The 27,895-nt window shown below is 37.2% G+C and overlaps 1 protein-coding gene across 3 annotated transcripts in view; it reads right to left on the reverse strand.

Annotated features, from left to right (window-relative positions):
• MEGF11 (multiple EGF like domains 11) overlaps positions 1-27,895 on the reverse strand; it is a 288,733-nt gene that overhangs the window by 209,366 nt on the left and 51,472 nt on the right. For all 3 annotated transcript variants that reach the window (XM_055815691.1, XM_055815687.1, XM_055815686.1), the window contains exons 2-5: positions 8,772-8,884; positions 4,718-4,841; positions 2,109-2,210; positions 476-576 (exon numbers count right to left, since the gene is read on the reverse strand). In XM_055815691.1, coding sequence (XP_055671666.1) covers positions 476-576; positions 2,109-2,210; positions 4,718-4,833 — 319 coding nt within the window. In that variant the 5' untranslated portion in view covers positions 4,834-4,841; positions 8,772-8,884. The remainder of the gene's footprint in view (positions 1-475; positions 577-2,108; positions 2,211-4,717; positions 4,842-8,771; positions 8,885-27,895) is intronic.

The following is a 27,895-nucleotide window of genomic DNA, read 5'->3' on the forward strand; positions in this document are numbered from 1 at the left end:
AAAGAGCAAAATTATTGACAGGAACTGTGTGAAAAACAATAAAATTTTAACTGTTCTTACCTGAAGTAAGAGCTCTCAAAGTTAAAAGCCAAAAACTTTACACTGCTTCTTAAACTATGTAATAGTTTATTCCTAAGAGCGTTCTCATTTCCCCTAATTGTTTAACATTAGTGCATACTTGCATATATTACTCCCTAACGTAAGGTCTGATTCATGAAAGCACTCAGGAACTTGATTAACTCCCTCCCCAATGATTTCAGCAAAATTTTACTTAGGTACTTGAAATACATATACCTGAAATGACCTAAAATGTTCTGTATCTGCACTGCTGACTGAAATCAGTGGGAACTGAAAAATCTTAGCAGCTCTGAAAATCAGCTCTTAATATTACTACTGCAATACATCTTTAATTTGTCTACAGCTCCTCCAAAAATGACTTTTAATTGTCACATCTGAATCAAAGCTCTGTACATACGTATACAGTAGTCTCCACTTTCATAATATCCAGGGCAGCACTGAGATCTTCGCCGATACATAGTTCTTAGTCCTCTTCGATATGCTGTTTTATAACTTATTCTAAATTGCAAGACAGAAAGCCATTTGACAATATTGAAAATCAATGCCTACTGTTGGAATTATATTTGTGTTAAATTATAGCAAGGATAGCATTCAATAATTATTTTAAAATGCATGAAAGCTTTTGATATTAAAAGCCACAATAAAAAAAAAATCAATACTTGTTTTGAAACTTGAAATATAACTTGTATTATAAACACAATACTCATGACAGTCAATCACCATAGCCCTTCCTAGGACTGTTATTTCAAAAAATTTCCTCAATCCTAAATCAAGGGCAAGGAGTTTCTTCAAGAATAAATGATTCATTTCTGCACATCAGCAAGGTCAGTTATCATCAATGGAATGAACAGAACCTTCTACAGAGACCACTGTGCCAGCATGCTACACAAGAAACCACCATAGTGGAAACTCCTCTCAATACACAAAGTGTGAAGTTAACCCCAAGTGATTTCTTCCTACTTGCTAATCCTCCCAAGGCACTAATGCCTTGCAAAATGATATTATAGTTCCAATTCAGTATTTAAAGCATGTTTTCCCCACCACAATATACAGTCCACATAAATTAAAAGGTGTTAAGTATTCTGTAGCTTTCTAGACTTACTCATAGCATTAGCAGTGATACCACACTAGAAAAGGAATATTTAATAGAGAATATTTTAACAGTTAACACTTCAAAACAGTTTTGTTCATGTTAGTTTATTTGAAATTCCCTAAATTGAACAAAATCTATTGTCCCTCATGTTAGATAAACTGGTCGAATTTACACTGCTGCATTCCAGTCCAGAAAGCACTGCCTCTCTTTTCAATTCCACATATTGTAAAGCAGAAGCTAAAACACAAAACCCCAGCCAGACTGGGAAGGTGCTGAACAACCTCTTTGCTACTGAATGCATGTAAGTTAAGGTAACAATTAACTTGCTAAAACTCCCTTGAAAGACTGCAAATATTAGTGGATGCTTATTAGGATACTTTTCTACTGGAAATCAGAATGAATACAACAGCGATATCTCGCAGCCTGGGAAAAGTTAACTCTTCGGTATCAGCTTTCATTTAGTGCTAGAAATGGACCCATCCTCATTTTACCTGATTTTCAATACAGATTTGGGTGCAGTATTTCAAATATGGGTCCATTTATAATTATCACTAACCTTTGAGTGCCTGAATTTTCAAGACTTAGGAGCTGCAGGGACTTCCTACCATCAACCTGGATATGCAATGATCACTTGGAAAAGATAGTTGGTCATGTTTGATCATGTAATAAACACTTCCAATCACATGGCAGGGTGAACATCAAGGATACATACCCCTGAATGGCCCTGTAAGAGACTGACTACCATTAATCTCACTCCAATTTCATGCAAAAATCTACTTCAACCAATGCCCTAGAATGCCAAACACCCTGGCTATCGTACTAAAATACATCTTTCTGTATATATCGTTAGAATATGACAAAAAATTGGATAAATAAAAGGTACATGAGGAGATAAAAAGGAAAAATAAAAGTAAAATTCCTGGGGATTAGCTCTTACCTATGTCTAGTGCACTTGAACCAGTTCAGTATGTCAGTACATCTTGTATAATAGATCTGATCAAAAGGATGAGCATAAGATTCCTGTACTGTCACAGCGTAGCTAGGAGTGGACAAGAAAGAAAGTGAAAAGCTGTTTGTTGCAACATGAAAAGCTTCAGTTTCTGTATATGGTACTCATCTAAAAACAGTATGAAAAATAATTAAATCAATAGTCTTACAAACTTGGGGCATTATCAAAAACCAGAAAAGGGCTTCCTTCAACCACAGGTCTTTCTGAAAATTTTGAAAATGCTTCCAGCTTGGGCTTCATAACTGAAATAGGCAGACAGATTTCAGTCTGAGTAATAAAACCATTCCCTTCTGGAAAAGAAACTTAATGTTGCTAAAATTCATGGTAGTTTAGAAGGTGAAAAGGGCATTTGGATAACTTGATAGTGCAAATTTTAAAAGAGAGGAATGCACCATGTTTTTAAAATGTCTCAGTTGCCTTACGACTGATTTTTTGTTTGAATTCCACAATGCTAATAACAGCTCATATTAACAGCACTGCCGCATTTTGCTAGCATGATGTGATGCTCACACTTCATTTTATGATGAAGCAGCATCATTACTTCAAATATTGGGTGCACCAAATAGGATCATTTGTAAAAGGTTGAAGAGTGTTTATTTTTCTGCACAAATTTAATCCTTTTAATTTGTAGCAAAAATAACCTCAGAACTATCAGAAAACTGTAACATGAGTTAACTGGTATCTAGTTTTGGAGCACTTTGACATACAGTTAGAATGGGGTTGCCTCTCTTTGTACAAATGAATAGACATAAACAAAAACTGGGCAAATCGATTAAAAACCACAGAGCTCCAACAATACTAAGATTTCAGTGTTCTCCTCCCCAAAAGACTACTTATTCATGCAACAGGTACTACATTAATTACTATTATTATAGTGAAAGCGTCCAGGTCTCTTACATGATATAGGAACACAAATCTTATTGACTTGTTAGTGTCAGTCATTTTAGAACACTGTATCGCCCTATAGTAAGTGTGCACTGCTTAAGAGACTCAATCTTGGGGCCTGATCTTGAAACAAGCTCTACTTTATCAGATCTACGATATCTTTAGAGAATGATACTGAAATCATTCTAGGCAGGGTCAAGACCCAGGAATTAGATCCTTCAAGTCATTCATTACATTGATTGTCTTAATCCTCCAAGTGATTTCCTTCTCATCAGTAGGACTGCTGATGTGATTAAGCCCTGTGAGATTGCACCCGTAAAGTAATACCAAAATATTTGCTTGGAGGATCTGATTGTCTTGAAATCAAACATCGGACTATTACTGCCCTGCTAGCCATGCCCCTTCTAGACAAGCTGAGATTCTACCAGGTGTTGCTTTTGCCCTTTATTGTCAAACCCAGCAAACTGTGATAACGTTTTTATTTCTACTAATCCCAAAATGTAAAATATTTATATTGCTCATTGTTAATGTAAGACAGTAACACTTACAAATGTTGATTATTATTTTATGATTCCATTTGTTATCCAGCAATTGCCCTAACAATCTTTTCCCTTTGATTTATTAACATCTAAGTAACAAAGTCATCTTGGTCAGTACAACCAATCAATTTTGGTATTTAATTTTTGTTTCTTCTTGATTGGGTCTCTAGGTTGCTGACTTTCTTCAGACAAAATCAATATTTTATTCCTGTGCTCTGAATGCATTTCACCTCACAACACAGACATCACAACACAAAATCCTCTTCCTGTATAGTCTTTGCTTTGCAGTTGCATTACGTACAAACAGTTAATTCTGTAATTAAGGCCTCTAAATTCAAAACACAGTGCCATTAAAGTATGATTGCATTTTTGCTCTTGTTAAGGGGTTTATTTTGCTAAAGTGTACAGTATTGCATATTTGTGTGGAACTAAACCACAGAACATTACTGGAGGTTTAGCAAATTAAACTTAAAGTGTACAGGAACTTTAGTCTCTGCAAACAGACCCTGCATAAATGTGAACCTATCAAAGCTAGCGGGTTTCTATGTTCTCATAAGAACTGTCCTGCACAGATCCACTTTTAGGAGTAGGACACTGTAACAATAGAAAGAACAAGAATTACTGGGGCCTTTAATTCTCAGTGCTTTCATGCAGATACTCTTTGATGCTGACACAAACTTGGCAGACACAGCCACAAAGTTCAGGACATACGCAATAAGCCTGCATGTTGCAGCAGGATGGGCTTAAAACTTAGTAAAAAACTCTAACAGTCTTGCCTGACAACAACTGGAAAAAAGCAAGACAGCCACCATTTCTCTAGGTCTCTCCATGAGTGCAGTCCTCCAGCTGAAACTATGGAGGAGCTTTCCAAAGCACAGCTCAGCAGACAGGTGACACAGGGGTATGCCGTCTGTACCACCAGCTTTAGAACCAATTCTTTGGGATGATCCGAATCCTCAAAGGCACCCAGAAGTACAATTTCTGTCATGCAAATCCATGGTCTTTTGTGAGGCAGGGTGATATTTAGCAAATTATAGATCTTATTTTGCCTTTTAAATGTAAAAATCTGAAACAGCTAGTAAAAAATATAAATGTTGGCATGTTATACATTACCTTTCCCAATGACTACAAACATTTGGATCATCTGGATTTAGGGACAGAGTAGTTCTGAGCAGAAAACACAGAATAAAGCCTTTTAGAATCTGCTTGAACAGCATATGTGCCACCATTGTTGTATCTAGATAAAGAAAAGAAAGTATAGCCATTAAAGACAATTTTGAAGAAAACATCCTTCTAGGCCTTTTCATCCCTGCTTTTGTGCAAATCCAAATACTGTGGAGTTATTTACAAACTGAAATACTTGGAAAAGCAAACTACTAAACAGTAAATTTTTATATAAGTACAAATGCATTCTAAAAGGAATTTATACATTTAAAATTACTAAAACCTATTAATTTAATGATTAAGCCACCTGAGATATCAATACCCCCAATGATTCTTCCAAAGAACATTTCTGACTGATCATTTTTTTGCCTGGCTGTCTGCACCAACAAAATAAGTAACAAGTATTAAAACAATCTATTCTTCCATTAACCTATAGGCAAATGGAAGAATACTCAAATACCCCCTTTGATTTATTTAAATGAGTTTTACACATGTCAATATATTAGGCTAGATCTGAGACATATGTTTATTAGATGACTGAAGGAAAATCAATCCACTTTTCAAGTCTTAGAGGGGAATCACTTGAAATGACGGAGGCCAACATATTGGGTCACATTATGCAGAACACTAAACATGAAATAAAAATATTTGAATTGAAGCTAGAAACAGATTGTATAAAATTAGGTGTGGTCTCTTCATCACCTTACAGTTCATCTATTAAGTGTACCAACTTATATCTACTTATTGCTCACCGGGGGCTTTGAAACCCAAGTCATGGTGTTTGCCTAGAGGTTCCCAATGACATCAGTCAAAATTACAAAACAGTTAGGAAACACACAGCTGCTTCTAAATGTAACTGTATCAGAGGTGTTAATCTGTTAAACATTAAGTCAGTAAAAAATATTTTTAGATCTCCATTTCAGGCATTTACATCGTCACATAATCCACCATTCAAATCAAAAGTCCCAGAAATTGTTCTTGGCAACAAGACTTTCCTAAAAATAGACTGAATCCTCATGTGATCATCTAAAAACCACATGGCTCATTGCCTCTTGGTCCAGAACAGCAAAAGGGATGTTAAGGGGTTTGCTCTGCATGGCACTGATATACAGCCCAGCATAAAGAAGTCATCAGAAAGCAGAATGAACAGCAGAGGGATAGCCAGGAAAGCTGATCTGAAATTACCTCCCGATTCAAAGCCTTCTTAGCTAGTTCAAGGACACCCATTGCCTTTAGTGGATTCGAAGTCAAGTTCCCAATGGGAATAATAGCTCATCTTTTAAATTATTCCTAGAGCTCTGCTAAACCCGAAGATAGGCCTTAAGCCATGTAAGCCATATTAATGTTAATTAACATGATTTAATGTTAATGTTCCTCATGAAATGGATTTAAGTCTATGAGTGACCATTCTCTACCTGCAGGCTGTTTCAAACTCCCATGGCAGCAATGCAAAAGCTTACTCTGGAAATTAAGTGGGCTGACGAGATAAGGACATGAGAGGTATCTCTGTTTATTGAAAAGACATATGATAGACTTGTCCTAGACTCTACTTCCTCCATGGAGGAAAAGTGCCTTGAATGGCTGACCTGCAAGTGCTCATGGGACAAAAGATCAACAAACCCAATGTCCAAAATCTCAGAGCTTGTCTGAGAGTAGAATCGAACTTTCTTTTAATGTATCATGTACCAACAGATGTGAGCTACCCAAGTATGAGGCTCAACAAAAAGACAGACAGCCCTTTAATAAAAAAAATTCAAAAAATGCCTTTAATGTATTACACTAGCTACCATTAGAACAATACCAAAGTAGAGAGGACAAGTTTTTCTGAGCACTGTATTTATAAGTTGCAAAAAAACCCCAAAACACCCCTTTCTTCATTCTCTACACCTTTGGTACATGGCAAGACTGAAAAAATAGGACTAGAGAAAAGCCTGCTTCTAATCAACAGAAATGGTCAAAGAATGAACAGGGTAGAACTGCTTGAGAAATACAATCCTTAAGAAAAGAGTGTGGGTGTGGGTGTGTTCAATCAAAACATAGTTCTGTGCTCAGTTTGTTAACTCCTTCAGAACATCAACTGCCTGGGTTTATCCCTAAATTAGAGGCAGAAAGACAGTCTGACTTCTACCTAGCGAAGTTTTCACATTTAACTAAAGCAGCCATATATTTGAATTCTATAGTTCTCAGAGATCTCAGTTTGTTCTTAAAGAAAACAATGTATCAGTTTAGTTTTAAACCGAACAACAAATCATCATTTGAAAGAAAGAGGTTCAAAATTGCTAAGCTTCTAATGCTAATGCTATTTTGTTATCTGTTTATAAATGAACTGCTTTGTGCAATTAGTTTTCTAACTTTCTAAGTCAGATCGTATATCAGAAACATCCAACTCTCCAAATACAGCAGAACCTCATTCATCTCAAGTGCCTCTTTTTCTAACTCAAATGAAATATTTCACTTTGATCACAGTTAATAGAAAAGACCTCATACCAAAATGGAATGGTTGCTATTACAAGATTCAGAATAAAACTCTAAAAATAGAAGCACATATATTAAAAACCAACATCAAAAAAGAATCCAGTAATGACATTTAACACACTTTTTTCCCCAGCTTTTATTGCTCACTGTAATACATACTACATTCCTGCATTGCATTTAATGTTTGGAACATATTCTCCAAGGCAGCAGCATCAGCCTTTCAGGGGGACAATGCCTGTAACTTCATTAAAGAAATAGCCAAATTATATAAACATTTCCAATGTCTGTCACTGCCACTCTCCTGAGAACAGGCAGCCTTTCAAGCTTAACAAGAAAATAAATGACACACAGGTCCTCTGTGCTATCCCTAAATAGACTCTTAACTTTTTGTCTTTCTAGGCCTGATTTTTCTTTTCAGGGGTGAAAGAAGTCAATTTAGGTGCAATTTGGCAAAAAAAGAGGGTCTTCCAATCCAAAATATTATTTGGTGATTTTTTGCAAGTGCCTCACTCTCTGTTAATTATAACTGATTAGGTTAAGTATCTGTTACTCATTAAGCCATTTTCACATATCTTGCTACTTTTTGAATATTATTTCAGTATTTCACCTACAATATTGATACAGGTCACTGGTTCCATCACAAAAGCAAGGAAACACACTTTCACTGTTAAGCCCCAGATCTTAGCTATAGAAAAAGTAATAGTTTTGACATATTTGTCTGTGGATTCACTTTACAAAAATCTTTATTAAGGAAACTGTTGGGGTTTGTAAAGTGACCAGAAGATGTAGACAACCCTTTAAACTGGATGAAGTACAATGAAGTGTGGACAAAAGTAAGTTTGTTACTCTCTTTTGCAGTTTGTACAACATAAACTGAAGACGACAGTACCCCACAAGATTACAACCCACATGCAAAGAAAATAAGACTCCAAAGAATCCTTGTTGGGTGAGGCAAGCATCCTCTAAAGTTTTCTCTAGGTCTTGAGGACCTGGGTTTGGTAATATTCTTGTGAAAGAGGACTAGTGTATACTTTAAATGGTTGGAAGAAAAAGGAAAACCAAAACCAAAACCACAGATTAAATTTCTCCTCTGCTTCATTGCATGACAGACTAGAAAATTTAACTAAAAATGACCACTCTAAGAATTGCCTGTTCATGGGCAGAAGTAATGGAACATTTCATTTTGACATTTCTGTCATAAAATATTTTGTAACGTGACTTTGACATGAAATTCAAACAGAATTTCTAGTCCATGACAGAATTCTAAATATAATGCTTTTCTCTCAATTTGGGATGAAGTGGGTTCTAAACTAGGCAAAAAACCCTCATATGGTGTCCAGCTGTTATTAGGGAAAACATCTACAGAAGTGTCTTTCACTAGGATGCAATGTTCTTAAATCCTTATATACCTTTGAAGATCATTCCTTTAGATGTCTAAATGTATATGCAGTCAACTAAACCAAGCTAAATTTTTCCCACAAATTTTGATGCAATGTATTTAACAAAGAACCATTTTAAAAAGTCTTACCTCAAAGTGCTAAAAAATCCTAGTGGATCCTGTTTTTACAGACTATCAGCACATGAAGACACACAGCACATTAAGAGGATAGCAGAAGAAAGCTCTTCGGAAATTGCTTGGCCCTGTAAGGAATCAATTTGGAAAACAGAAAACGTATGGAGTCAAAGAAAGTGTGTTTGGGGGAGCAGAAATAAATTAAGACAGAAATAAGATAAACCATTCCAAACGATTACATATCATAATTGTGCTATCAGACTGAAGGCCACTATCCTGCTTTCAGCCACAGCAAATACCTAGAAAAGAGTGTAAGATGACTGCTGACAGTAACAGATCATTTTTAAACCTTTCTAGCTTCCAGCAGTTTGCAACTTTGTGACTTCCTCTGCCACAAGTGGTATCTTTGTGTTTAATCGCATGTGATAGATTCTATTCCAATAATTTGTCTAACAGTTTTTGGTCCACTAAAATGTAAATTTCAACCCCCTAAATTTAAATTTTAGTGCCAATAACATCCTGTGATGGTCTCACATCTTAGCCACATACTGTACGAACTACTTTGTTTTTCCCTCTGCCTCCTCAATTTGACTCCTCCTTGCTCCTCTGTTAGAAATCAATCATTGATTCTCAGACTTTGTTTTCTATCATTTTCTATCATACAAACAACTTGGTTTGTCTTCTTTAATATTGCAACAAGAAAGTTCAGTTTCTTTCAGGAAGTTTGATGAAAGACCTTGCAAAAGCCTTCTGGAAAGCTAACCAGATCTTCTTGATCCACATGTTTACTTCAAAGAGCTTTAACAACTTGTGAAGCCTTTACAAAGCCATATTGATTCTTCACAACTGTATTGTATTTATCAAGTAATTATCCCTAATTCTGTTCTTTATTTTAGTTTCTACCAAATAGGAAAATCTAGGTGCATCAAAATTAAAATGTATTCTAGTATTTCTGTATGAGCAATTGAAGAAAATGCAAGAGAATAGTTAAGCCAGAAAAAAAAAAAGTTGGATTTCACTGAAGAAGCATTAAAGTGACTGAGTGTTTGCTGATTACACTATTTTAGTCTCTAAGTAGTAGCAATCTTCCAACAAGCTGCCCTCTGTGGCATTCCTCCTTCTCATCCCATCTGAAATTTTCATGATAGTTTAGGCAAGGGATCATTTAAACACACACTTCATTTGGCTCTACATCAGATTTTGTTAGAAACAAGCTGTTATGAAAGCTAAATGAGGCCATGAGTTTCAAAACTGATCAGGATTTTTTTGGATGTCTCACTTTGTGATTAATAACTTGAGATACCACGAAAGGGCTAAATAATATGCAGAGCTCAGAATGCATGCTAAGAAACAGGTGGTTTTAATCTGGGCAGGCAAGAACTAAGCCACTCAGACTCACTAATCACCTCTAGAAATTGTTGCCACAATCAAAAGAAACATTGCCAAAGACAGGTTGTGGTTTTGTTTTGGTTTTAATGAAAATTAAAGCTGTTTTAAACAGATAAACACTTCCAGTAAGGCTCAGGTACTGAATACAAAAGCACTGACAATGTGATTCTTGTCATCTGAGCACAGAGAAATTCAAGTGATAGAAGAACTAGCAGAAACACCAGACTACGCACCAGTTTTCTGGGTTCCCTCTACTGACATCTTGCACAATTAATGCAGGAAGATAGTAGACAAGAAGCTGCTTTTGTTAAAAGATGATATTTCAGTTAACAGGTTCTATTTAAGCCTTTATGACTCACTGTAATGAGGACAAATTATTATCCCTTACACACAGGGCAAAACAACTGGTCTATAATTTGTGCTAGAAAATCCATGCTGTCAGTCATATATTCAGCTTTTCCATGTTCTCCTTAAGCACTGCTCTCTAAGGGTTGCATGCACGTCTGCCTGTGATTTCAAGAAGGCAGTTCAATAGCTGGAAATACTTGGAGTAGATACAGGAGCCACTACTATTCACAAGTGTCCCTGACACCATTACTAGACATGTCTCCTGTCACCTGGAGGTGACACAGCCAAGGGGAGAAACGCAGCTGACCAGGACAGCACAACTGCTATTGACTTCCAGCAGGTTTCCTTGACAGTATCCTGTGAAGGCTCACGGCACAGGACCGGTTTGTACAGTTCAGTTCCTTGAAGAGGCCAATCCCAGCAGTGGCACAAGCTAGGACCTACAGACCAACAAGATGTACAAAACTAGGAACTTTCTTAACTTACACTTGAGTTCATACGATGGAGACAAGCTTGTTCCTTGTCCTAGCCATAATGGCAATGCCAATAGACTTAAGCAGAAACCTTAACTTTTCAGGATAAAAGTATTCTATGCTCTCTGTGAAAGTTAACCATGCTCCTCTGCTACTCAACCACAGCTCACGGCTGAAGTTACAGTAAATGCTGGGAATGAAACAAATTAAACAATTCTACGGTATTTTCTGTAGTTAACATGGCTTGGGAAATAAAAGAATAAAAGTAAAATTTAGAGATTTGCACCGTTTATGGGGAAGTCATCAAGGAAAAGTATGAAGAGCTCCATTCTCAGTCCCGTTTGCTTAGTCTTAGCAGCAGTCACCTCTGCTACACCATTCAGTGAAGTAGGTGCTGTTTAGTACAAAGAACTAATTCCATTTCCCAAGATGTAATTTTAGAGGTTTTCTTTTAAAGACTTGATAAATGCACTGGGGTCCTAAGTACTAGAGTGCCCTCACGACTCTCCCTTACGTTTTGAACCACAGTTGTTCAGTTTTTCAAAACTGGTTGGGGAGCTGATTTTAATGGGAACTGAATGTCCAAACCTCTTGAATTGCTAGAAGTTCCTAAGCTCTAAAATATATCAGCATGAGTTGCAATTGCTGTGGTGAACACTCTTACAGTTCCACAGGTATCTTATGAAGTCTGAAGATCTGCTTCAATGCTAAACACTCATATAAGCTGACTTCCACTGGAGTCATAGGGAGCTTGGCTAGAGCAGAGCAGGAATAAATAATGAAGTAAGCTCTTCCCAATCTATCAAATGTTATTTTTGGAAGTTCAGGATTGTTCCTTTGGTGTTCTCAGAGGAAAATTGGGTCAAAATACCACAGAGACATGCCACTAGGCAAGCAATACAGGCAATTAGTTTAGTTACGGGTAATGAAACATGTTTATCAAGACAAAGGCTGGCACGTGTTTAGGATTCAGAGGACCTGAGTTTAAAATCATACTGTCAAAGACTTAAGGCCTGACACCAGGTTAGCAAAGTTAGCTAGACTGGGGTAGCTCAAATTCCACCCAAGTTCTGCATCTAGTCTTTTCTGTAGGCTAGCTCTGAGCCTTCAGAGGCACCCAAACACCATCCAACACCAGGCTTTGAAACTTCAGGGGAAATTAAGGACATACAATTTCTCAAAGTCTCAGTATCTTCCACAGAAAATGGGAAGATGAATGACCAACCTGCCAGGTGCTTTAAGAATAAGTATATTACAAACTGAAAAGTGATTAGATACTGAAGCAACAAGATATAAACACATTTGGCATTATCCATCCAGTCTATGAGATCAACATCAACACACAAAGAAATGCAGACACTTACTTTATCAGTACTTACACAAGCTCAAATCCATGCACACTTGTGCAAAGCACAAGCACCAATCCAAGAAGCTATTATTCATTACAATCTAAATTTCTTTTTCTTAAATAACAGTTAATCAATAGTCCAGCAGAAATTTAATGAAAATATTACATTACCAACACCTAAAAATGCTGCTGAAATAGTGCCCAAAAACAGATAATTGCTGGCTCCTTTCCAGAAAGGTCAGCTTGGAAAAAAATTATCTGTGATTTTCTGCCCATAAATTTGTGCTTTTACTCAACTACCAGTGTAAAATTGGAAGCTAGCCCTTTGAACATTTGGCCCTTTAAGTTATTAATCCAAACTCAAGTCCACTGAAATGTTACTGTTCCTTGTAGCGCCTAAGCCCTGAACTATCTTCCAAGCCCTGCCAGTTAGGACAAGGAGATGGCTGACATTCCACTGGCACTTTCTGCCAAAAGCAAGTTGGTGCTGGCAGGCTTTGAAGGCAAAATCCTGGTATGCTGCAGTATTTCAACAAAAGACGACCTCCTGCAAGAAATCCTCCCAAGCCAGTCATCTCTGAACCCTCTGAATTAAAACATGGTAAACAAAAAAAGTCAGAAAGAACCACTTTATGCATTTGCTTGCTTAACCTTGCTACTCTGATGTCCCCATTTAACCATTGCTGTAAGGGGACGGAACAGGAAGACAGCCAGTGCTGTAGTTCCCCAGTACTGATCCCAGACTTCTTGCATAGTCAAATTTTAAGGCTGCTGAAACTGTGTGGGGAGTCACATTCTCTACTGATTTAACAGTATATTTATATTCACTATCCCATGCATATTTCACATATCCCTTCACATACAGTACTTCAGAACAGAAAGTAAGCTGACACACATCAAAAAGCTGATCTCCTGAGAACTCAAGTTAGCTTGCTTACATATAGCCACCCACCTAATCCATGTTCAAGATGTCAAACAATTACAACATATGCTTCCTTAGACATTTAGAGCAACAAAGACCTTGTATCCCCAGAACACCCAGGATAAATAAAGCAACCTAAGCGTTACAGGCATGCCCAGATGAGGAATATGTTTCTAAGTATTTAGCTAAAAAAACCCAATCATTCCAACAGAATTTTATTACAGCATTTAAAGAGTGCACATGAAGTTGACCTGAAAATAGGAGTAACAAGCAATGAAATACAATACATGCAGTCAAATAAATTAAGTATGATTCTGTGAAGTGCTGTGAAAGTCAGAAAAAAAAGTGCTGTTTGAAAATATAGAATATCCTTTATGGTATATTTTTAAAAATTGCTTCTATTTGTCAAGAACAATTGGCCCTTTCTTTTTGTCTTCATTTATCTCAGAGGAAAATAAAGCAAAACAAACAACAAAAAAGTCCCAAGCAGAGTGAACAGCTGAGCCAGGGACAAATTAAGTAACACAGATTGATGGCTGTTGATCTACAGCAGCACTATCACATCCCAATGCTATATCTCATATTTCATTTAAAGACCTGTCTTTTCTTTTCCAGAAACTGTGCAGTATTTATGGAAGAAGGCTGATTTGCAAGCCTTGGAGCTGCACTGAGAAACCAGATTCGTTTTTTTCAATTTGGTTTTAAAGTTGGTGAATGCCTTGAACTTTTAAGGTAGTAATCCAAACAAAATGAAACCGAACAGTGGAATAAAATGAATACTGAAACTAAACACGTATTTTCAAAAATGCTGCAGGCAGGGCAAAGCTTTTTATCTTCAGTTTCTTCCATAAGACATTAAGAAAATAATGTTTGCTTCCTATGCATCTATACCTTTACTAATCCCACTGGTACAATAACATATATCTTCATCTGTTCTCTGGGTTTTCCCAGTACTTTATCCTCCCTGGCATTCTCTGTTACAACAGCACGCAGATGTTCTCTTCCTGTACTCTATTTCCCTGTTAGCCTCTTGAAAATTTTAACTTCATAACTATTAAAAACATTGACTGGCCCATACAGAGCATAACTTTTTCTATTAAAGTCTGCTAAACAGCAAGACAAATCTTAAATCAATTTTTAGATTTCTAATGACTTAAGAATTAGAGTGGCTACTTAAACACTGCCAGTTTGACTTGAAATACGAGAGGTTTCCTCAGAAGCTGCAATAATCCTTTGTGCTTTCCTGTGCTTCTTCTGGAACACTATCAATACTGGAGGAATGGTATTTGGTTCAATCACGTCAAAGCTAAAAGCCTAAAGCTAGGAGTCCATGTAATTTATCTGATTTTCAGAGCATGCACAAATATCTCTATGTGAGAATTAGGCCAGTTACTTAGGTGCCTAGAAATAAACTCTAAGGTTTAAGCATCCAACATGGAAAGCAGGCTGAACCGATCTGCCCTTCTCTAAGACAGAAAGCTGAGGCCATGGAGGAGGTCATGGTGTGTGAAGAAGGTCTTTGCAATTACTGCTGGTCACTGCTATGAAGGGACATGCTGCAGAAATATTGCTTCACAACTATCCACCAGCTGGTCACATGTGCTGGTAACAAGGAACCTACTCAAAGTGACTAAAGCTAGTCTCTCAAAACACCTCTAAAGAAAGCTTAAGATGCATATTCAAATGTGAGGCCAGGTTTATATCCTAGCAAAGGCCTGGCTCCATGTCAAGTCAAGACTCAGACACACATCAAATCCCTTCTCCATGCGTAGATTCCCCTGTGAGCCCAGCTGTGGACCAGAAAAGAGGAGTGCTGTGCCAACTGGGCTGACCGCGGGGCTCAGGAATATAGGTCACTTCAAGAAGCAAAATATCTCTGCGATCTAGACTTAAACTTGCATCTCTCGACCACCCACCACTGACTGTAAGCCTTAAAGCTATATAACCAAGGACAGTCACCATGAACAATCTTCATTCAGCTACAGAGCAGTAGCCAACTGCAACTTCACTAAGATGGGTCTCAACGGGTTAAGATGGGCAATAGCAGCATCTGCAAATGCTCTTTCATAACATCCAAGTCTTACACTTCTGTGCTGGTTTTCTCCTCTGTGCAGAGTGGAGAGAAGAGGAGACTGCAGCCAAAATTCCCAGCAGATCCAGTCAGTCTCCCAAAACATCCTCACCTTTCCAGGAACCATCACAGACACCGTTAGAGCAATAACTGGAGAGATAAACGAGAACATGACCCCAGACTTATTTAATTTTACATCACTATGCAAAGCTCTTGACTCTGCTGTCTCCATGACCTACTTTATCTATTGTTTATTTCTTTTCTTTTTTTTTTTTTTCCAGGAAATTGTTCATTAAGGATAAAAGCACCTGGCTTACAGTAACAGGGCACTGTGCAAAGTATCTGTCATAAAGTCAGGAGAGGAACATTCATAAATATATCAAAAAGAGCAAAGCCATAAAGAACGGAGGGGCTGCAGGGGATTATCTCAGGCAGAATGAAAGCAAAGAAGATGTAAGGGCCAAGGTCTCTACTGGTGTAAATGGCTGAACTCCATTGAGTTCACTGTGCCAATTTGTATCAGGAGAGAATTTGGATCTACCAGCTCAGTCATCAGACACAGATGGTACTGGAGCTACTCAGGTTAGAGCTAGTATTTTCCTTCTGGCAGAAAATCAGTAGCTAGAAAAATCCCTATGGACAAAACCAGATCTGAATAACTGGTGCATGCTACTACCTTGCCTTCCTCTTCCCCCTCCTCCTAAATGTGGCACTGAAAACTTATTTAACTACTTTGAGAAAAAATGTTAATAAAAATTATAGGAGAGAGAGAGTTTATGGGGTAATTTTAGGGCTTAACTTCCATCATTTTACAGATGTACTAATCAAGTTTTTTCACAAGTTAAGACAAATAAACTTTTCTCTCTACATTCTTCCCTCATCAAGATCTTATATATAATCTCATCTGCTAGGTCTTTTTACTCATAGCCCTCCTTGTAGCTTGCTCTCACATCCACAGCACTCAGATTAGAGAACTCTTCCCTGTGCGTGCTTTATTAATCCCTTCACAGAGGCATAAAAATAGGAGCTTAAAAGTTGTTTTTACATTTTTTAACTCAATGTATCGTAAACTTAACACAGCTTACTCTGTGTTGATATTATCCGAGCAGATATCACTTACATGTATGCTGCTAAACAAAACCAAACATAATGTAAGTCCTCCTGTCCACAAAATAGGCACACAAGGTAATGGCTGGCAGGAAACAAGTAGTTCCCCATTCTTCTCTCCTCTCCTATCAGATATAATCTTCAGCACAGAAAAGCATAAGCTTTGAGACTCTTGTATTGGTTAGCATACTTGTGGAAATCTTATAATTGTAAGCATGAGCTAATCATCATCTCCCTTCCAGAGCACAGCAATGATGAAGGTCTTTTAAGCTCCTCACAGACTGTTCATCTCCTTCCATCTACCCCTGTTCTTTAGGTACATCCTGTGAGTCCTATTTCCCTCCTCAGCTATTTTTCTGACCTCCTCATTATCTCCAAGGTCTTATTATCTTACACACTGCTGCCAACCCCCCCTCTAAATAATCCCATTTAAAATTGTATGGGCACTTCTACCAAAGATCAACAACCACTTTCCACTTCCCCTTCACAAAACTCACTTCAGGCAATTGCATCTCTCTTTGTTTAAACTGCAACTTCACTAAGTCCATCTCCAAGGGAACCTGTGCAGTTTCTAGGCTCTTAGCTACAAGTTTTAGCATCTGCTGGGACTCCAGGTTGCCATGCATTGCAGGGTGAAGGGTCACAGTCTTACGATTTGATGATCCATCCTTTACCACAGAAGAAAACAGTTTTCTCTGTGCATAAAAATGTTTAGGAACAGTGGAAGCAAGATTGGTGGTTATAAACTCTCTTCTTGCCACCCATTAGAATCTTACTAGCCTGCACATTACTCATCTATCTTAGCCACCTTTTCTTCCTCCCGTCTTTCATCGCACACAGCATTGCTTCATTTTATGGCATTCCTTTCTTCAAATAGGGAGAAGCTGAACTAGATCTTATCTCTTCCTAAATCAACACTTTACATGACTTACTACTGTTATAACTGTGACATACAAAGTTGAAGATGTTCAACAGGTATGTATGAGCCAACTCCTTGGGACAGAGTAATCACTGTCCAATTAAACAACTGACAGCTACAAGGATAAATAGATAAATACAGCACAAATTTGAATAAATCATCAATTACTGTTTTATATCCTGGGCTGTTCAAATAACTCCTGAGTTGCTCCTTTCACTGATTCTTGAGAACTATGTTGGTAATACACCTTGCAATATCCTTTGGATTTTCTACCAAGCAAACAAGAGTGTGTACTGGCTTTCTTCCACATAAAGATGGAACACAGAGCTTGATTCCCTACAACACCCATGCTTTCAGGCCTGTGATTGCTGCCCTGTTCTGAATCCCCCTAGGAGAGTGGGTTGCAAGTCAAAACAGTACATGTGTCTAGACTTCTGGCCTTATGCTCTGCACCTTGGAAATTATTTACCTTGTTCTGTCTTAAGGCATTCTTACTTCACTACTTGTTTCAAAAAAAGTCTCTGATATGAACTAGGAAAATAAAGCTAGTCTTGCAACCCACACACAATAGCAAGAACCAAGAGTTTAGGTCTCAGGTATTACAGCGATGAGTGCCAAAGAAACAAGTAGAATAGAATAAAGCAGTACTGTGTACCAAGCTCACTTGTCAACCAATGGCTGTGTGTACACTCTGAGCTGCCCTTGCCTCAGCCTTGCCCCTGGTAAAATGGAACAAGTCCTTCTTCCCAACATCCTATTTCTGACAGTCTTTCATAGAAGAAAAATAGATGTAAATGCACAGTGTAATGGTTAACTATTAATTGTTAAATATTTTTCATAACTTATGCTGGCCAGTCTCATCTACTGAGGAACAAAACCTCTTCATCCTATGCCAAAGTAGACAACAGACACAAATGAAGTACGGGGATATGATGTGTTTTGTTTGTTTGTTTAAATTTGGAGCCCACCCACCAGCCCAGTCATTCGTTTTTCAGACTGATTCTTTATTTGCTAACTAGCAAGTCAAACATCAGGTGGGAGTAGGAATGAGTAGGTGGGAACCAGAGCAGTCAGAAGCTCTTAGAATGTTACTCAAAGAGCTTGAACATATGAAAATTGAAAGTTGTTTTCGAAAAATAAGAGTAAACAATTCTCATTTTTTCAGACACTTTTTTTAAAAAAAAAGAAATATTGACTCTGGCAGAGTATTTTATTGTCTTTAAGTTCCTCCTCAGAAGGATTTGGTCAAAATATCCCCTTCAGATCTTATAACATCTCAATGAAAACAGGCACAAAAAGGCCAGCTGGAAATATGGATGTTTAGCTCTAAAAGATGTTCACACTTTTCAATTTAAACAAAATATTTACTAGCAATGTATCACCTTATTATCATGAATTGAGAGTAAATTGAAATTTCATGCAACTGAATAGGCTAATTACATACTCAGGCACATGCTTTAAAAACTAGGCTTTTCATGTTCTTAAGTATAAGCAATTAAGGGCAAGAGTAACATTTCATGATTATGTCATTGATCTAAATTCCTTTTCATTTTTCTATGAAAGCACTTACACATGTGTCTTACATAAGACACATCTGAGGTCTCTCCTGTTTCTCAGATCTGCATTTGTTCTAATCAAATATTCACCTCAAGACTTGGTGGGGTTTTTTTTAGTTTTTTACCTTCACATGAAATTAAAATTTTGAAAGTCTGGATCTATCATTAACTTTGAAGAAAGTACTAAAAACTCATTTGAAAAAAAAGAAGTCATAGGGAGCTATGGGAAATTCTGTATTAGACTGGCCTGCTAATTAAAATCAACCATGCCATATTACTTCCAGTGTTCAAAAGTATCCGCCTACAGATCTAAAATATTTTCGGAATGATTAAAATCAGGGGTAAAAAATCCCAGATCTCTTTCCTCTTTCATGTGGAGCCACACAGAATGCACTTTTTCAGATTTCAAAGTCCATTAAAACATCACCTTTGAAAACAGATGCACAATCAGGCCCAGAAGTGATTTATGCAAGCAAGATGTTCAGAACTGCCAGGAATTGCTCATGTTCAAAGTACCCCCAGCAGGCTCAGTTAGGTCCAGTTTGTATCACATATAATTAGGATTCTTCAGACCATAAAATCAATAATATAATTAGTAAATGTTATGTTGTTTCTCCGAATCTTGCTACAACTTACCTGTCTTTGATCAAGCAGAGCTGACTGCTAACGACATGTAATGTTAATTAATGAAAACACATGTGATAAAAAGTTCTTTGGAAAATTATCTAATTAGGTACCATAAAAAATTAAGTATGTAATAACAGTAATTTATGTTCATATCAATGACTATTGTTAAGGAGACTCTAAGAAGACATTAGGATTACAAGTCATCTTTAGCTACACTTACTCTTGCCTTACAGAAACAACTTATTGACTTAGTATGTGTACAACAGATGACCCAGTTCATTAATGAGTTATGTCTCATTTATAAAACCAAAGTCTGCAAGTAAATTCTTCCTCAGCTGTGGGACAGCACCAACAGAATATTTTAGGAAATCCACTTATCTTTTGACAATGGATGATTGACAGCAAACCATCACAACTGAAGTTACTGACAAAATAAATAGCGGAACCTGCAGAGATAAAGCATAGATTTCAAAAGAATTACTATAATCCTTAGAGAAGAATGACTACAGAAGGCCAAAGTATTTAATAATCTCATAGGAATGCAACATTTTGCTACCAATCACTTTGACTGTCCGAGAACCCAGCTAATGAGAAACATTTATATTTAAAAATATTCCAATTTGATGTAACATGTCTAAGTAAGTTTTCGTGATTGTCAGGCACATGGAGAAAAGCAAAAGGAAATTTTTCATTATTATAAAATGCCGTGGGATTCACCAGAAACATTTTATCAGATTTAATATGTCTGTTTCTAAACTAGAAAGGAATGGTAGAATAAATGCATCGTATTAACACCATAGGGCAGCGTCTATAGTTAATATGTCATGTCAATTAGCTCCCATTTCCCAAGACATTTTGTCTTTGATAATATACATCCTAATGCTCTTGCTTAATATTCACTACATATAGTAAATGAACCTCTGGGTTCAGTGAGATTATTCTAATACCAGACTCTGAGCATACACCTTACTTGCAACAACTTTTTCCAATACAGATGTGTAAAAAAGGAACACTCCTCATATTATGTCACTTTCCTCTCTGATAAACGCACAGGGTAGCATAATAATATTCAGAAATTCTAAATATTTTTACAGCTGCTCCATTAATGCCTCCTTGTTCAGTGGCACGCTATTGTCAGTATGAGCAGGAAACACTGAACTTACAAGTAAGCTAAGGTTTTCAACTATTTAAATTCCTAGGAAAAATAAGACACACACGGTGGGGAGGGGGAAATTAGAATAATCTTGCTGCATGGTCTAGCAGTTTGGTTTAGTTTGAAAGACGAAGTATGAAATTGCTGAGAGCAGGATGTTGGCTAAATAGGTGCCACTTGTACTTGCCCCAGATGTGATGGAGCTACCATGCTGTTCAATACAAAGCGATTAATGATTGCCTGCAATCAGCCCTAGAAATCAATTGGCATTGAGTGACATAATGATTCTATGACATCATATAGCCTCACATCTGATGCTTGTTCTTGGACACATTTCTCCTCATGCTGCCATTTTTGGCACTGTGAGTGGTCTCAGAAAAATTAGGGGCTTTATGATGTTCATGAATAAGCAAGTTTTCACATGACAGAGGTTTCTATTTCTTTCTGCCAATTTTTTTTTTCCTGTTCATTCATGACCCCTCCCCATCACCACCCCTCAGCATGTCAAATTCAACTACATGAGCAGTGCATAGGAAAAGTATTTAAGGTTCATCCTTTATTTTGATTAATAATTATGATAGACTATAGGAAAACCACATAAATGAGAAAAGGAAAGAAGGTGCTATGGCTAGTAGAATTGCAGGTGTTGTGAGCCATGTAAATCTGTTTCTCAATTTCAGCTGTACCATTGTTGCATGAGCAGACTATTATTTTGTCACTATTTTTGGCACTATTGATAACAAGTTTTTCCAAAGCAACTGTTCTAAAGCAATTAATGTTTTTTAATGACCCCAAATTCCCACTTCCAAATGCATTTTAGGATGCTGTACATTGAAAGAAAAAAAAGAAAGAAAGAAAAAAAGAGTGACAGCAGACACTGAGGAATAAAAGGCAGCTTCTTTAATCTGTTTGCATGTGATAGGTTTCTTCGGACTTAATTACCATAGTGGCTGCCTTTACATTTGTTCAAGTTTAATTTTTTTTTTTAAATAAAGGGGACAGCAGCAATACATAACATGCTAAATTAAGTCTCACCACTCCCTTGTACAATGGTTCTGACATTTTTGTCTCTGCATAAAAATACCTTACTGAATCAGTCCTAGAACAGCATTGCACTTCATGTTGGCAGTTCACAGATGTCCTGTAACCTGTGACTATAACGAGATCTCTCTTCTCATCTGTCATGCTCAAATTATAAACCCCTACCTTACAGCAAAGATTCATGTACAGTCCCCGACTGTACATCTTTGCATTTGTTCTACTACATTTCTTGCTGCTACTCCAATCCACAAAATCATCCAGTTCTTCCTTTATCACAATCCTGCCCACCTTGGTACTGAGAAGCTCATTTATCTCCTAGATTAAATATGGAGTACCATTCTAGCAAGCAAGGAACAGTCAAGAACTCTGGTACCTCATAGCTTTCACAGATGAAAATCCCATAACACAATAAATGAGCAAAAGCTTAGTACAGTCTACAAGGTCCCATGCAGTCATTTAGTGTATAATGTAAAATTGTAATAGGCCATATCTGGAAGAAGGTTCTAATTCAATCATTCAAGTTACAGAATTCTTCTTAATCACGACATTGCCTTATTTCACCAGAATTTACATCTAGAAAATGGAAACAGAGTCTCTGGGTTCTGCATTCATGTTAATTATAGGCTAAAGAGTATGCATTTCTTCATGGAGAATTAGCTAGATGCTCCTGATTGAATATATAAAAGCAAAAGTAAGCTTGATAAATCTGCTCCTGTATTCCATTATTTGCAGCTCGCTTCACCATAAGTTGTACTAGGATAAACAACAGAGAATAACTCCCGCATGATAAATAGTCACTGTAAGTTTCTAAAGAAAAAGTTCTTTGGTCCAGCTTGTAACGTGTTCTTTCAGCAGATGCATACATGCCCAGCACAGAACACCTGTGGCCACAAACAAGCAGTACAGTACAGGCGAGCATGTGCTAGGAAACCAGGCATCAGTCGGTGCATTTGAAGCAAATGATAGCTTAAGTCTTAGTAAAGATAGAACAACAACATAACTGTCAGAGCAATTTTCCACATCACTAGTTTAACACCTGAACTATTGCTTATTTTTGCAACCGAACTATTCCCAGTTTCTATCTGTTCTACTGTGAATCAGCATCAGTTCTGAGCTGTGTCAAAAACAATGTTTGCCTGAAAGAGCCAAACATACCATGGCGGAGGTGGAGACTTAATGAGGAAACAGTAGTTCCTTTAATAAATAAATAAATTAGTTGGTTCATTTTCTGTAAACATTTGGGTTGTAAATAACTGTAGGCTTCATAGACAGTGTAGCATTAGACTGCCTCTGACTTAACGTCATAAAGATTGAGTTAATAATTTTAATTTAATGCTACCATAATTTTCATCTTTGCATATGAATATAATCTTATAGTCTGTTACCAGCTATTTCAGGAATGTAGCAGAAATTACAACATTCTTACATCTTCTATTTTTCAATAGAACAACCGGCAAAGCATCTCTACTTGTCAGGCATTTTTAAAGTTTTTTCATAGTTAACAGCAGTGCACAAAGCAAGTTTGACTTCAAAATGAAAAAACAGACAACTTATTTAATATACTAATTTTCCAGATTCAAAACAGTTTAATTATTTCCATGGTCTAAGAGGACTCAAAAACAAACTGTGAGGTGTAAAAAAATAATTTATTTCCAATGGTTAATCCTTCAAAAAGCCACAGGGCAAGAGACTCAGTATGTAAAAATCATTAATGGAAGAGTGATTCCTGAGTTTTATTCTTAGAAGCAAAGAAATAGGCTACAGCTGGTTCACAGAAGCAGGTAAGTTCTGACTGACCTACTGTGTGGACTGTTGCTCGCACTGCAACTCTGAAAAGGCTCTTTCAGAATCTCATCAAACTACTGTTGTGGGGAAGATCAAGTTCAACTATAATTTTCTGTAAAATACACTTTAAATGGTTCCATTCATACTTTTCTACCTGATGTCTTTCTTCAAGCTATTTTGATTCATAACTGTTTCGATTTTCATGAAACTGTCCTCAAAGAACCAAGTGAATATGCTGTTCACACCACCGACTCTTCATTGTCCAGTTATGGATGGAAACACAGGAAGAAAAGCAGGCAGTGAGAAGCTCACACCTAACTACAAAGCCTGGGTATGTAGTGAAGATCCACGTCCTACAAGGAGCATATACAAGAGGGTGAAATCCCAGCCCGTAGCAAAAATACTAGCAGACAAGGCAAAGAAAGCACCAACTGCCAATACAACCTCTAAGAAAAACAAAATATTCTCACAGAAGCCTAAAGCTTCCCACAGCTGGGCAGGTTGGAAGCCAGTATCTAGCTATCCTCATTACTGATACAGAAAACATGCTTACTCCATGACCCTACAGCATGTGGATTCTGGCACAGAATCTCAAGGACACTTTGTGTCTATAGATTTGTTTGCAAAATATTATGCAGAAGAAATATAGCTATAATACTGGTAACATTAACTTGTTCTCTTTAACCTTACTAATAAGGAATCCTGTAGAGTACTGAAGATAGCAAGCCCACATATATGAAGTATTTCTCTTTCTGAAGTGCATGGTAAGCCAAAAAGTTATTAGGCACCAGGCCAGCAGGAGGAAACAGGAACAAATGAATGAATGAGAGTAGAGGTAATTGTAGCACTTATTTGGATTAGATGCAGATCACCAATGAACTCTTTTGCCACTTGTTTTCTCCTAAGGGAAATTTCACTTTCCCAGCTTTAATTTAATCATGGGGAAAATATGTCAAGTATTGATTGTAACTAGAAACTAAAGCCTTCTACAAGCATGTACACATTAACACTATCACTCAGACATGACCTGGAAGAAATCCTCTATTTGCCTTTTTTCATGCTGATTCCCACTTCTTCCAACAGATTGGAAGAAGTCTACTGTCTTCTACAGAACTGCATGTTCAAGCTCGTAAACATCAGTTTTGGTGATCAGAAAGTCCAGGAAGGAATTTGTTAAAACCGTAAAATTTATGTTGCTTGTGATGCTAAGCATAACTAAAAAACACATCTTCCAGCTATGAAATCAGAATACAATAAAGCCTCTAAGGAAGTACAGTCAGATCTAAAATAGGAGAATTTGGCAGAAACACTCATGAAAACCCTAAAATGGTGCTGTTTGTTCGTGACCCTTGAGAAACAAAAGAAAAGAAACAAGTGATACATCTACAATGCATTAGATCGCAAAGCAGGAACAGGAAATGAATACTGGGAGATTTCTAAAAATGACCCTCTGCCACTTCCTCCATACCTGCACAGGCCACACTCCCCGCCCTTTAGTCTTTAGTCTGTTCCAGATCACATCACAGTCACATTTTGAAACTCATCAGTATTAGAGAAAGGAGGTATGTAGTTTCAATTCCCTGAAAAAGTTCTCAAGATTACAAAAATTTCCCATTCTAGTGTGAAATGAATTCAGACCTTTCAGAGGAGAATAGCGAATGCCTTTGCCACACATCTATGTTATAGTTTATGTTATATAATAGCACCTAAACTCATTTAGACAGGCAGAAGTTCAAAACCCTGAGCTGAATCTAGAACAAGTATTTGAAACAGAATCGGTTCCCTTCCAAATGTTAGCAATTTGAGATGCACAGCCTTTCTCTTTTTGACCAGAAAATCACCCTTGTCAAAAACATTACACATGCTCTGACAAAAAGCTAGCTTCGTGTATTACCATCTTCTGATTAAGAAAACGTTACCAATTACGTGTACTCATTCCTCATTGTGATCAGCCATCTTTGATTGCATCCCTACTCAGACTTCTCCTGTTTTCAGTGTGACACACCTGGACATGTATAGTCCCATGGAAACCCACCGAGCAGAATTCATTCACCCTTCTGTATAAGCTGCCTGATATCTCTCTGAAAAAATAGTGAATTCATTGTCCCTTGCTTTCTGCCCATCTGCTTCTCACTGATCAATGTCCTCTGGGGTATAAACCTCACACAGCTATAGGCTCTCTCTTGTAAAACCATTTTGTTCACAACGATTATTTTCCATTATATAAACTTTTTCATTTTCATGATGCTATTGCCTTTTGCAGGTCATATTGTATGACACTTTTTGCTTCATCTGTATCCCTATATATCTGCAAGTCACAAGACTTATACCAAACTCAAAGAAAAACAACCATATTTCCAGAACCTTGTTCTGTTGAATGAAATGCCAACATGTGATGCTCCTTGTTTCACTGAAGACATTCAACAGCTTAACAGTACTAGTTAGACTAAATTGAATTTTACACAGTTTTTATACACAGGTTCTATTTGATTGGGAAAAAGTGGGATTAACAGCATTATGCCTAAACCTGTAGCTGCAAAATGCGATCTCTACTTTCAGTAGGAGAAGCCTACGAAGCCTCATCAACAACCAAAAGGTAGTAAGAAAGTCACCCTCAGGTAATGCTTGAGTCCCAAATACAAACAGGCAGAAAAGTTCATGAACCCACAGACTACAGCTAAGGGTACCCTCTCTACTGGTTGCAGTTCTTCCATGATGCATGATCTGCTCATCTCCATTTTGACAATACTGCTATGAGCAAACCGTGCAAACACAGCCCGGAAGCATCTCCTGTAAGCCTTGGGTTTATTGTTATAGAAGGTGGACTAGAATCTCTCCAACTACTTCTGCATGTTTCTCTATCTCTTTATTTAGACTGAAGACCACATCGCTGGGCATCTTTGCAAAACAATGCTCCTATGTGGTGATCTGGATAGACACAAATTTTATGACACAGTGCATTAATCTAAGAAGTCATTTTATCTTTTTCTTGTCTTCTGGGCCAGAAACATTGCTGTCATCAACCTGCATGATTTGCTGTGACATTTCATGCCCCATGCATTACTCTATTGCATGGGATTTGCACTTTTTGCTCCTGTTATGCCCAGCAACACCAGTTCTGTCCAAAGCTACTCTGAGCTTCTGATTATGATATTCTACTCTTTCTCCAAATCAAAATGTAAGCTACATAGTCCTAAGACACTCTTTATTATCCAAGTTTTTTGTATTTTCTTACCAAACACGGCCCCAAAGATACAAAATAATGAACAGCCACACTCATATATTCTGATTGTACACAGACATACACTTGCTGGAAACTTCCTGGAATAACAAACATTTTTCCCCCAACCACTCCAGTCACGTACAAGTGGAAGAACTATAGAAAGTTCCTGAATGTTCTGCCCATGTTTTTGGTACGAGTTACTAAGTAATGACATTGTTAAAGAGTTTAATGTTACAGCTTCACTGCTCCTCTAGCACCTGTCCAGTCAGTGCCTGACAGAAGCAGATAAATATATTTATAATACACAGCAAAGTGAATAACAAAAAGTTTATTTAGTTGTCTCTGACAAAACTGACAAGTCATAGCTGGCAGCTTTAATCAGCTCCCAGCTGAGCCTGGGAAATTGGAGGGAAGAGAGTTCTGACCTTTCTGATGAATTTCTGAAGGAAGGTTAAAGTGTTGTTTACTTTTTTAATGGGAAGAGGTACCAAGTTCTAAGACCTTTGCATAAAAGGAAGATTGCTGTACAAGAGCACTGTACACCATATTTAACAAAGTAATTATTGGTTTATCTAAAATGGATTTTTTCAAATAAAGGGATATGGCCTAATGTTACATAGATGAAAATGCCTGTAAGGTTTAATGCCACAAATCACTACCAGATGCTGAAAATATACTAGATACGATTTTCATGTCTTGAATGTGAAAAATGCTGAATATAGTTTAAAATTAATTTTTACAGGTCAGTGGTTCTTAAAATCACCTTTTGGTTTTTTCATCTTTTTTTTTTATTGCAACAAGTATTCAGCTCCTACTTGTTTTGTACAGAAACTGTGATTTTTTTCATGTGCATTTGCTTAACTGGTACAAAGACAACAAATGCAAGTAATGACTAATGAGTTGATCAGATATTTCAAAGTAAACTACAATTTATTATTTTGCAGTATGTATAAAATCTCTGGCATTGATTTTAAAAACTACTGAAAAAACTATTCTTTCAAAATCAAGCTCCTTGAAATCATGTCTGTGGATTGAGAGATCCGGCAGCACTTTTCCAAGTATTTCACCCTATGGTTTATACCCCCCTGCAAGCCACTACCTAAACTGACACCACAGGGGACTCTGTTTTTCTAAAAAGCCAAAACTGTTTTCTGATTAACAGTACTGTATCACAGAA

Source organism: Falco peregrinus, chromosome 1 (assembly GCF_023634155.1).
Source record: "Falco peregrinus isolate bFalPer1 chromosome 1, bFalPer1.pri, whole genome shotgun sequence".
Lineage (NCBI taxonomy): Eukaryota > Metazoa > Chordata > Aves > Falconiformes > Falconidae > Falco > Falco peregrinus.